This window comes from Artemia franciscana, chromosome 14 (assembly GCF_032884065.1).
Source record: "Artemia franciscana chromosome 14, ASM3288406v1, whole genome shotgun sequence".
Taxonomy (NCBI): Eukaryota; Metazoa; Arthropoda; class Branchiopoda; order Anostraca; family Artemiidae; genus Artemia; species Artemia franciscana.
This window is the reverse complement of record NC_088876.1, coordinates 37,969,337-37,981,614: the sequence shown is the minus strand read 5'-3', so window position 1 is coordinate 37,981,614 and position 12,278 is coordinate 37,969,337. Positions and strand designations below refer to the sequence as shown.

Sequence of the window (12,278 nt, the reverse complement as noted above, 5' to 3'; positions counted from 1 at the left end):
GTCGACTGACGTCGTGTTTGTCAACTGATGAAATTACATACCGGGACACAGGGAATATAAATGACGACCGGGAACCTCAAAGAGTAATTACAGACTGGGACACCCGGACACAAATCACGACCAGGACACAGGGAATATAAATGACGACCGGGACACAGGGACAATAATATATATTGAACTCTTTCGAATGACTCCGTTTCTAAAAAGTTTTCAAACTTCATACTAAGAAGTTAGTACCAGGAGAGGTCACGGGCCCGCTTCATTAGCTCCATCATATATAGCACAGTTGTGAGAAAATCCACTAATCAGGACACATTCACGGGTAGCAAAGGAGCATACTTGAGCTGAGAGACAAAAGAAGCTACGGAGCCAACGTGAAGTGCCTTCTGGCAGGGACCACTCTAATTACTTTGTCTAAATTTTTGGGTTGTCAAAACCCAGCTAAAAGCTGGAAATTGTCACATCCACACAGAAAGTGAATTTACATTTTGGCTCTATTCATCTTCCTCACAATACCTTTGCATAGGCTTTAAAATACTGGACCAATCAATTCGTGTCTTCGAGTCTCAAGAAAAATAAAGAGAGAAGAAAACAACCAGAAAATTCCCAGGGTAGAAAATCATTCTAATCCTAAATGGAGAATTGCGACCCTGAGAACTAAAAAAATAACACTGTTTTAATAACAGGAATAGAAATCCCTAGTGTGGAGATTCTGTTTAAAACAATTCACTTTCTAGTGTGTATGGGCTAGAACTCAGCAATGAATTTAGTTCTACTAGAGATGCGAAATTCAAAGTTTATGTCAATCATATGGAAAAAGTAAAGCACTATGAGAAACAGTAAATATTGTGCGACTTATATAAAAGAAGTAATAATCAGGATAGTCGTCTCATCAGGATTAGAAAAAAAAACATTTTAAAATAATAAAAGAGATAAATTGACGCATAATTCATTTATTCTACTAAAAATTTTGAAAATATTACTTTCAATCTATCTAACTACCACTGCGAAAATAAGATACTAGCTAAAAGATAAACAAAATCACGAAGAAAATGGGAGTAACTCAAAACCAGATATATCTGAATCACTCAAATCTAAAGATAAACTTCTCATATTTTGTACTTCTTGGGAAGACGATGGATCTTCAGTAAAATAAAACATCGGAGAAATGCGTCCTTGACTGTCAGTTATATTTACGACCTGAAAAAGAAAACTAGCAATGGAAACTACAGAACAAACATTTTTTTTTTAGTTTTACAACAGTTGCAGATTAGAAAAAAATAGTAACTTATGTACACCCTCAAAATTTTCACCAACAATAGCAAGTCTAATAACACGAGTACTAGTACACGAGGTAGCAGGTCATTTGAAGTTTCACATCGTTTCAGTTCCTGATTATTCCTTACTAATCGTCTGTGTGGGATTTCTTGTAACCATCCAATGAAAGTCATCTTCTAAAATTTTTGCTTACGAAAAGCTCTATTTTTACATCTATGATTGTGCAATAATGGAACTCAAATAAGGTTGGAATTCAACAACATTTAATAGAAATGAAGTTTACAATGGTATTCAATGAGGCGGTTTACTTATTTTTGAGGGAAACCAAAGATGGTTGAGGGTCGACACCCCCACTCAAATTGTTATCGTTGAAGAAGAAATTCCCGATCCTTTCGCCTCACATTTCTTGACCATGGTGCCCTGAATAAAAAACAAATGACCATGGATTGTCAGTTAAATTGACATGTACTGACGTTTCTTCGTAGGTTTTGATAATTTTGTTTTCAGTAAAGCTCAAATTCTGTTCTGGTCTTGAGAAGGCACAGAGGTTATCAGTCCTACTCATGTTAATTTTTGCTCGTTTTGAGTTCGAATCGACTATTTATTGTGATTTATTTTCGTTTTATTTATTTGTTGATAGTGATTTGTGGTACTGTTCTGCTTGGAAGATTATTTGACTTTATTTTTTCTCATTCTTGGCTTAATGGAGCTCTTTTCTTTTTTTTGAAAAACTTGTCTCGTAGAAAAGGTTTTTTAAACTAATTTCTGTTCGTTTTTTATTGACATAGTCTTTTTCATAGAAAAAAATTTTCTACATCTTTTCAGTTTTCTTCTATAAAAATCCATAGTATGGGTTGCTATTTGTATGTTGAAGAAACTTTTTCAACAATTTTTAATCCTGACACAAAGTGTATTTTTTAATTTAATTTTATAGCTTCTGAAGTTGACCTGAAAGAGAACATGTTATTATCATTCCCAAAATTTTCTATATATCCTCTTTGACAACCTGGATACACTTACACTATTTTTATTTGTTTAAATCGTAAGAGCAAAAGTAGTAACAGTAGTATCCCCAAAAGTTTCAACTTAATACCCCCAGTCGTTCTCCATATGTTGCTGTGGTGTCTTATTGGCAACCATAAACTAAATGCCTTTAATTTTTTTTTTAAGGCAACACGTAGTTTTAAAGCATAAATGGGCCAATTGCATAATTGTGGGGCGTTGGCATGCCTTATATCCCCAAAGACATAGTTACTGGACCGCTTTACTATGTTGAACAAAATGTCTATCTCAAAATTTTGACTGGATACGTTGGAAACTAATGGGCTTGAGAGAAGGGATGCTTACCCTCCAATCTCTTGTTGCTCTTACAAAGGGCACCAGACATTCGAGTTGTAAGTGGAGTGCAAGGGCGAAGACTCCCCTTTCGCATATCTAGTAAAAATATTTAGAACAAGTAAAAACAAAGTGAAAAGATTTGAAATGTATTTGTTTTCAGCAAAATGCAAATTGTGTTCTGGTCTTGAGAGGACATGGGGCTCGTCAGCCCTACTCATGTTAATTTTTGCTCGTTGTGAGTTTGACTCGGTTATTTACAGCATGATTTAAATACAAAAATACGTTTAAAATGTTTAATTTTTTAACTTCAATAAATTCAAAAATCTTTTATTTTAATGAATATATATATATATATATATATATATATATATATATATATATATATATATATATATATATATATATATATATATATATATATATATATCAGTATATGTATGCTAAACTGATAACCCATAGCCATTTTTTTTACAGTAAAGTGTAGATTATGTTCCTGTCTTAAAAAGGTATGGGGGTTGTCAAAAACATAATTTCCAGACCTTTCAACTACACTAAACAAAACGGCTATCCCAAAATTTTGATTAGTTGTGTTTTGGGAATCGATGGACATTGGGTGGGGGGGGGGCTTGTTGCCCTCAGCACACTTTTGGCGAATAAAAAGGGCACTAGCCCTTTCAAATTCCAATCGAATGAGTCTTTTTCGAAGTTTCTACAAAAGCAAAAGACCATCTTAAAATTTCTATTCTTCGATCATTATGAACCTTAAAAAAGGCAAAATAACTTCTGAGTACCAATGCAACGATCCCCCTCCAAAGTTTATCCAATAACTCTTTCTATATATACCTTATATGACCCCAGGGCATAACTGGACTTGCCCTGAGGGCTGTGGGGGGTGTCATCCTAAAAGACACAATTTCCGGTCCTTTCAATTACGTTGAACGAAATGGCTATCTCAAAATTTTGATTGGATGTGTTTGGGGTAATGGTGGGCGAGGGTAGGGGTTAGTTGCCCTCCAATCCCTTTAGACTATTAAAAAGGACACTGGCCCTTTCAACTTCCAACTGAATTATATGTTTTCCAAGTTTCTACGACAACAAATGACCATCTTAAAATTTCTATCAGATGCACTTCAGGAAAATACGAGGTGTGGCGGGTGATATCCACCCTTCGATCACTCTGAATCTTTAGAAGGTCACTAGAACTTCAGATAACGAAACCAATGAGCCATCTCCGAAGTTTATACGTTCACCCTTTCTATATATGCCTTATATGCCCCCAGAGCATGATTGGCAACTCTTGCCCTGAAGGCTGTGGGGGGTTGTCATCCTCAAACACATAATTTTCGGACCTTTCAATTACGTTGAAAAAAAAATGGCTATCCCAAAAATTTTATTTTATGTGTTTTGGGAAATAGTGTGCGCGGGAGGGGGGTTAGCTGCCCTCCCATCACTTCGATTATTAAAAGGGTCCTGGCCTTTTCAATTTCCAATCGAATGAGCCCTTTTCGAAGTTTCTACGACAGCAAATAGCCATCTCAGCAGTGGGGGGGACCCCCCTCCGATCACTCTGAACCTTAAAAAGAGCACTAGAACTTATGATTACCAATCCAATATGCCCCCTACAAAGGTTATACGATCACCCTTTCTACATATACCTTATATGCCTCAAGGTCATATAACTTACAACACTTGCCCTGAGGGCTGTGATGGGTTTTCGTCCTCAGAGACATAATTTCCAGACCTTCGATTACGTTAAACAAAATGGCTATCTGAATTTTTTATTGGATGTGTTCGGGGAAATGGAGGGCCTGGGAGATGGTTAGTTGTCCTCTCATCACTTTCAACTATTAAAAAGGGACTGGCTCATTCAATTTCCAACCGAATGAGCTGTTTTCGAAATTTTTGTGACAATAAATGAATGTCTGCCCTCTCAGATATTGAGTCTTTATAATTGAGTCAGATATTTATGTCTTTATAAATGAATAAAGACAGATTTTTAGGTAAAAAGTATCTGGGCGACCTTCTCCATTTCCTAGTATAGGTCTTTCTCTCTGGGTATTTCCACCAGCGCCATCTTTTTTCTCATATAGATTGGCACGACTTGTATTTAAATAATTTCATATAGCACCATCTTTGTTGCCATATCATTAAGGTGCACCTGATTTTACTGGGAACAGGCAGAAGAGGGGAAGGAACCCTCCACAAACACCGTACTGCACCTGCCAGTATTCAGTTACCCGCAAGTTGAGAGAAATATGTGAGGAGGTCCTTACACTTCCCTTGTTCTTTTGTGATTTTGAATTTACTTGCGTGATTTGTCGGTGATGGCAATTTATCGGTATATATATTCGCCAGGATTAAACTTCGTTGAAACATACTTAAGGCATCAGGATATTACGAAAGATTCAATAATCAGCTCTGGTGTCAAGTTCATAACTCGTGACCAAATTTGCGAAGCCGTGATGAACTGTACATCACATCACAATAATATTGTGAATACATATAATGAAAATTTTTAGAAAGAAGGTCTTAAATTGGCCGTAATGTGATGTTCAACATATGAAAACTCTACTCAAGAATAGTGAATTTAAAATCAAGTTTAGGATATGGAAAATCTCTGAAATCCACCGTATCCAGCAGGATAGGATCCCACCCATGACAGTCCACATAAATGAGTGTGTCATAAGGAATAATGATTGACCAGCGCAAAGCTGCTCTACCGCAGACTTCCGAATGGCCCCCATTCCTGGTACCTGTAAAACTACTCAATCCCGTGTTCATTAGTGGTCTAGAACCGGAAAAGACTGAGTCTTGTTCTAATCAAAAACAGTTTATCGGGGAGTCTGGCCTAGTGACATATATCAAAATGGACTCTGGTTAAGCCCTAAGAGAGTCGTTATCTAAGATGCCTGACATTAAAATGAAATGCCAGAGAGAAAACTTCATAGCTGTTGCAAAATCCGTCCCACAAGGTACTACCCCAGAAGAGATAATAGCAGGTAACCCCCCTTTCACAGAAGCTAAAAGACATGACACTTCACAGACAGTTCGACTTGTTTTTGCAGATGCTTCGTCACGTGATAGGCCTATGCAGCAAGGTATCTATGTTGATTACATTCATTTCAAAGTAACGACGTTCAGAGAAATCCCGAAAAGGTGCTGCAGCTGCCAGTCTTTCGAACATCTGGCTCGAGACTGCAGCAATCAACCCTACTGCCCCGTTGTGCAGGGCCCCATGAATCGACAAAGGAAACACATTGTCAATCGAACAGTGTCAAGTGTATCCACTGTCTCAACGGGAAGAACAATCACCCAAGCTATAGCCTGATCTGCCCAGCCGTTACAAAAGCCATGAACAAAACGTGTCAACTCCAGAAATGAACAATCCACAGGTCTTTTGCCGAAACATATACGGACACAAAGCTGTGAAAATAGGCTGCCTTAATGGAATTTAATACGATTCTAATGAAATTCGTGTGCAAGAGCACCTACTTACCGAGGACAATTTTGCTTTGTCCAGTCCTTTCCACGCAAATCGGTTTTCATACATGAAGCAAAACAACAACTTACGGGTGGAAGACCTAGTGGCGGCACTGCTATTATAGTCGATGGTCAGATACCCTGTAAGCTGTAAGACTCATGCGACTTCTACACTTCTGTGGAACTTCTTGAACCAAGCAACTTTTTCCTCATCAATGCATATCTTCCAACAAACCTGAATAACGATCGTTCTCAGAAACGCTATGCCGAAGCGCGTAGCCGTTTAAGCAGACTCTTGTGTAGAATCGGCAACAGACGCTTTTTGATTTGTGGAGACTTGCAGTGCAACCCCTGCTTACCTGGTAAACTAAAAGACATCCTTCTATCAGCACTCCCTGATGGGATATCCTTTCGCAACAAAAATCACCAGTTTACATATATACACAATAGTGGCTCTACGAGTAATATTGAACATGTGATAACAAACTTTCAATTCATGAAAAATATAAGCGTTGACTCCGACCATACCTGTAGCTACCATTTACGTTCTATCTTTTAGTGTCACTTTTCAATCTACTGCCAACCACGCAATCAAAGAACACTTTATCAAAACTGAGTGGGAAAAAATTGACACGGCACTGTATCAACATACTTTTGACGAAATTTTGAGAAAAGTTAAAGTGTCCTACAAGCTACTAGTGGACACAGTGTCCAAGATTCAGTCGCTTTAAACATGTAATGTGAAGAAATTTGCCACGCCATAAAAACCGCAGAAAAGCTAGCCGTACCCTGTCGTAACGTCCGTTTTGGTTCTCAAAACCAGGTTGGGACAAGTGTCCCGTGGTCAAACAAGCAAAAAACCGTGCTAAGTTGTAGTACAATATCTGAAATGAATCCGATAAGCCCGGATCTAGAGTGATCTCTCAACTATTTCGGAGCACGAAGAAGGACCACCTAAATCTAACAGAAAAACTGAAAAGCGAAAAAGCTGATAAGATTTCAGAGCGAGCCTTAAAAACCCAAAAGTGATATGTAAGTTCTTCAAGAGATCCCAGACCAGTGTAAACACGTGTTCACCTGACATTCCGGAAGAGAAGTGTTTAAAGACTATTAAAGTACAAAATCAAGACTATTAAAAGTACAAAATACCTTTGTGATATTCTAATCAGCTGCAGCAAAAAAAGAGTTTATAAATCAAGACGCGGAAAGGCACCTGGTCTCGATGGTATTTGTCCGGACAAACTAAGGCAAGGCATAGTATGACATCCAGATGTGTGTCGATTGCGGTATGGTTCCCTGCTCATTTTGTGCTTGTGTTCTGTTTAATATCCCCCAGAAAAGGGCAAAATCAAAATTAATGTACAGGATATAGACCAATTACCGTTTCAACTGTTTTCAGTAAAGTCTTCGAGCTACTTCTCCTTCCAGAAATCTCGGGGAAGTGTATATTAGATCTGGATTCCACCGAAACCCGAGTTGCTCGTTTGTACATAAGTTTTTAAAGAAAGCTATTGACAAGCCCCACAGAATGGGATCCTCCTTCTTTATGTGCAGCGTAGACATCTCAAATGCATTCGATTCAGGTGTGCAGTCTCAGGTATTCCTGAAATTACTCGAGTTTGGTGTGAATACTCATGTCATAGTACTTTATCTTTCTGGTACTCAAGTAGTTTTGTGAAAGTTAAACTGACAGGGGGTCACCTGAGCAGACCGATTAGACTTGTTCGAGGTCTTCGTCAAGGATCTGTATTAAACCCATTCTGTTTAATACCTTGACATTTGGAATAACAAAATGCTTTCGTATGCAGACGTCCTGCTGATGTTAAGCTGCAACCTTACTTCTTTACAAGAAAACATTGACCACCTAATAACTAGCTTCAAAAGTATCGGTCTAAGGGTCAACGCACTAAAGACGGAGTCTGTGAAATTTTGTCCTTCGGCAAGCAAGCAGCTAAACAGTAGACCAGATGTGACAGTTGAACAGATGAAAATTTTCCATGAACAGGTGAAAATACCTGGAAATAACTTAGTCATTATGTCAGAAGTACTCGTTTACTAATAATCGAAAAAATTACCAAGAGTATTCGTTTAAGTTACGGGAAGCTTGTCTCTCTGAAATTTAGCATAAACAGGAAGATTCTTGCAAAGCTTTGTGCAGCGGCTAATCTCCCTCACCTGGTTTAGAGTAAAACTCCGATCTGTATACCACAAATAAAAGTTTTTGCTTCGATACCCACTCTGCGAGAGAAACACATTCGTTCTAAGATCTCAAAATCTTGTGGACACAACTGTCGTTGTGCCGTCTACTGAAATAAGTGAAGAAAAAAGGCGTTCGAAACATTGTTCGACTTTTTGCCTGATCTATGAGTGCGAATGAAGAAATTATTACTTGATTTTGTTCTTTGATGATGAGTGTTCTTTTTTTCCTTCTCTTCTTTTGCTTTACTTCGCTTTTCTCTTTTTTTTTTGTATGAGCCAGGCAAAAATAAAATTATAATTATTATTATCATTTTTATAAAGGGCACTAGAACTTAGTGATCGGATTAGTGATCTAATGAGCCCCTTCCAAATTTTATACGATCCCCCTTTCTATGTATGCCTTATATGCCCCCATGGCATAACTTGCAACCCTTCCCCTGAGGGTTCGGGAGGAGGAGGTGTTGCCATCCTCAAAGACTAAATTTTCGGACCTTTTAATTATGTTTGACAAAATGGCTATCTAAAAATTAAGATTGGATGAGTTTGGGGAAATTGTGGACGTAAGAGGGGAGTTAGTTGTCCCCCAATCACTTTTGACTATTAAAAATGGCAGTGGCCCTGTCAATTTCCAATCAAACGAGCTCTTTTCAAAGTTTCAAAGACAACAAAAGGAAATCTCAAATTTCTATCAGATGCATTTCGGGAAAATATGTAATGGGGAGGGGGGAGGCATCCAACTTCTGATTATAAATCGAACAGGGCCCCTGTGAAGTTTATACGATCACCATTTCTATATAAACCTTATTTGCCCTCAGGGCATAGCTTACAACCCTTGCACTGAGTGCTGTAGGAAGGTTGTCATCCTTAAATACATAATTTCCAGAGGGGGTTAGTTTTCCTCCAATAACTTTCGACTATTGAAATGGGCACTAGCTCTTTCAATTACCAATTGAATGAGCCTTTTTAAAACGACAACCAATGGTCATCTCAAAATTTGTATCAGATACATTTCAGGAAAAATACGAGGTGTGGGGGGTATCCACCTCTGATCACTCTGAATCTTAAAGAAGGCACTAAAAACCTTGATTACCAATCCAATATGCCCCCAGGGCATAACTTACAACCCTTGTCCTGAGGGCCGCTGGGGTGAGGAGGGTTGCCATCCTCAAAGACATAATTTCAACTATGTTGAACAAAATGGCTATCTCAAAATTTTGATTGAATGTGTTTGGGGAAATGGTGGGCGCGGGAAGGGGGTTAGCTGCCCTCCAATCAATTTCAACTATTTAAAACGGTACTAACCATTTCAATTCCCGATCGAATGTACCCTTTTTGAAGTTTCTGCGACATCTCCTTCGATACGAAGTGCCCTGGTCTAAAAAAAGATTATGCCCACATCGCTCTTTACTTAGGCAGTACTATTGCGCTGCCCATAAAATGGAGTCGGCTTCTCTGCTTGCTTATGACCGTTCTTCTAATCCATAATAAGCCAAATTGGAAGCAAGTGAAGTCCGAAGTTTATTTCTATGTTTTTTCCTCGCTGTTGTCAAGCCTGAAAGTGCCTTTTCACCTTTTACAAACCTCAGTGAGGTTAACGACAGCAAAGATTGATGTAAATTGTTACTAATACCGACTCGTGCATTATTTGAAGTCTGTTCCTTCAGCCTCAGTTCCTGTTGAGCCTGTTAGAATCGCCACCAGAAAGTCGTTGTAGAACGTAATCCTTGGAGTGAAAAAAGCTAAACAACGCGTGAAGTCTTGGCTATGCCTTTGGTTTGGTAGTGACCGGTCCTAGTCTGGCGGAGTATTTAAAATTAAACAAAATTCGGAATATTTTGAAAATATGGGAAACTAGAGTTAAAGGAAAAGATACAGAGGGAAATGAAAAAGTTGAATAACTACGACGTGAAAAAAAATTGATTTTCTGAGGAACAATCTGTGACACTACAAAAAGGATTTAAAAAAAAATACTAAGGCCACACATGCTGATAATATGGTAAATGAGTTTCTCAAATATGGTAGCTATGAGGTTAGAAATAAGTTACAGGAAAAAAAGGAATATGATCTTTGAAAAGGGGGAAGCACCTAGCAAATTTTAGAAAAACCTTAATCAAATCCCTGGATAAGAAAGGTGATAAGAGTGACTGTTATAATTATAGAGGCATTATAGTTATAGAGGGTATATCATTATAGAGGGTTTCTGTAGGTAGTAAAAGTATGATGATACTTTTTAGACTTAGAAATACTGTAGACAAAGTCTTACGAGAAGAACAGCCAAGTCTTAGGAAGGATAAAGGATCAAACACTTTTAACCCTCAGTTTCATAGATAATGAGTAAGCGTTCGAATCAGCAGACAGAAGAACTTAAGCAAAGGTCTTAAGCAGACAAATACATAAAAGCTATTAATGCTGTGTACGAGAATAACACTGCTGAGGTCATGGTAGGAAATGAGATTAGTACCTGTTTTTGTATTAAATTAGGGGTTAAGCAGGATTGTGTTCTATCCCCATTTATATGAACCATTTTGATGTACTTGTCTTTAAGTAATAATTAAGTATTAAGTGTATTAAGTATTAAGTAATTAATTAAGTAATAATTTCTTCATTCGCACTCATAGATCAGGCAAAAAGTCGAACAATGTTTCGAACGCCTTTTTTCTTCACTTATTTCAGTAGACGGCACAACGACAATTGTGTCCACAAGATTTTGAGATCTTAGAACGAATGTGTTTCTCTCGCAGAGTGGGTATCGAAGCAAAAACTTTTATTTGTGGTATACAGATCGGAGTTTTACTCTAAACCAGGTGAGGGAGATTAGCCGCTGCACAAAGCTTTGCAAGAATCTTCCTGTTTATGCTAAATTTCAGAGAGACAAGCTTCCCGTAACTTAAACAAATACTCTAGGTAATTTTCTCGATTATTAGTAAACGAAAACTTCTGACATAATGACTTTAAGTTATTTCCAGGTACTTTCATCTGTTCATGGAAAATTTTCATCTGTTCAACTGTCACATATGTAGGTCTACTGTTTAGCTGCTTGCTTGCCGAAGGACAAAATTTCACAGACTCCGTCTTTAGTGCTTTGACCCTTAGACCGATACTTTTGTAGCTAGTTATTAGGTGGTCAATGTTTTCTTGTAAAGAAGTAAGGTTGCAGCTTAACATCAGCAGGTCGTCTGCATACGAAAGCATTTTGTTATTCCAAATGTCAAGGTATTAAACAGAATGGGTTGAATACAGATCCTTGACGAAGACCTCGAACAAGTCTAATCGGTCTGCTCAGGTGACCCCCTGTCAGTTTAACTTTCACAAAACTACTTGAATACCAGAAAGATAAAAGTACTACGACATGAGTATTCACACCACACTCGAGTAATTTCAGGAACACTTGAGACTGTACATTTGAATCGAATGCATTTGAGATGTCTATGCTGCACATAAAGAAGGAGGATCCCATTCTGTGGGGCTTGTCAATAGCTTTCTTAAAAAACTTATGTATAAACGCGCAACTCAGGTTTCGGTAGAATTAATCTATCGGTAGATCTAGTCTACACTTCCCCGAAATTTCTGGAAGGAGAAGTAGCTCGAAGACTTTACTGAGAACACTTGAAACGGTAATTGGTCTATATCCTGTAGACTAATTTTGATTTTGCCCTTTTTTGGGGGATATTAAACAGAACATAAGCACAAAATGAGCAGGGGACCATACCGCAATCGACACACATCTGGATGTCATACTATGCCATGCCTTAGGTTGTTCGGACAAATACCATCGAGACCAGGTGCCTTTCCGCGTCTTGATTTATAAACTCTTTTTTGCTGCAGCTGATTAGAATATCACAAAGGTATTTTGTACTTTTAATAGTCTTGATTTTGTACTTTAATAGTCTTTAACCACTTCTCTTCCGGAATGTCAGGTGAACACGTGTTTACACTGGTCTGGGATCTCTTGAAGAACTTCCATATCACTTTTGGGTTTTTAA

The 12,278-nt window shown here is 38.0% G+C and overlaps 1 protein-coding gene across 2 annotated transcripts in view; it reads right to left on the bottom strand.

Annotated features, from left to right (window-relative positions):
* Positions 1–937: 937 nt before the first annotated feature.
* LOC136035680 (cysteine protease ATG4D-like) overlaps positions 938–12,278 on the bottom strand; it is a 120,963-nt gene continuing 109,622 nt past the window's right edge. For both annotated transcript variants that reach the window (XM_065717606.1, XM_065717605.1), the window contains exon 9: positions 938–1,200. In XM_065717606.1, the coding sequence (XP_065573678.1) occupies positions 1,042–1,200 (159 nt within the window). In that variant the 3' untranslated portion in view covers positions 938–1,041. The remainder of the gene's footprint in view (positions 1,201–12,278) is intronic.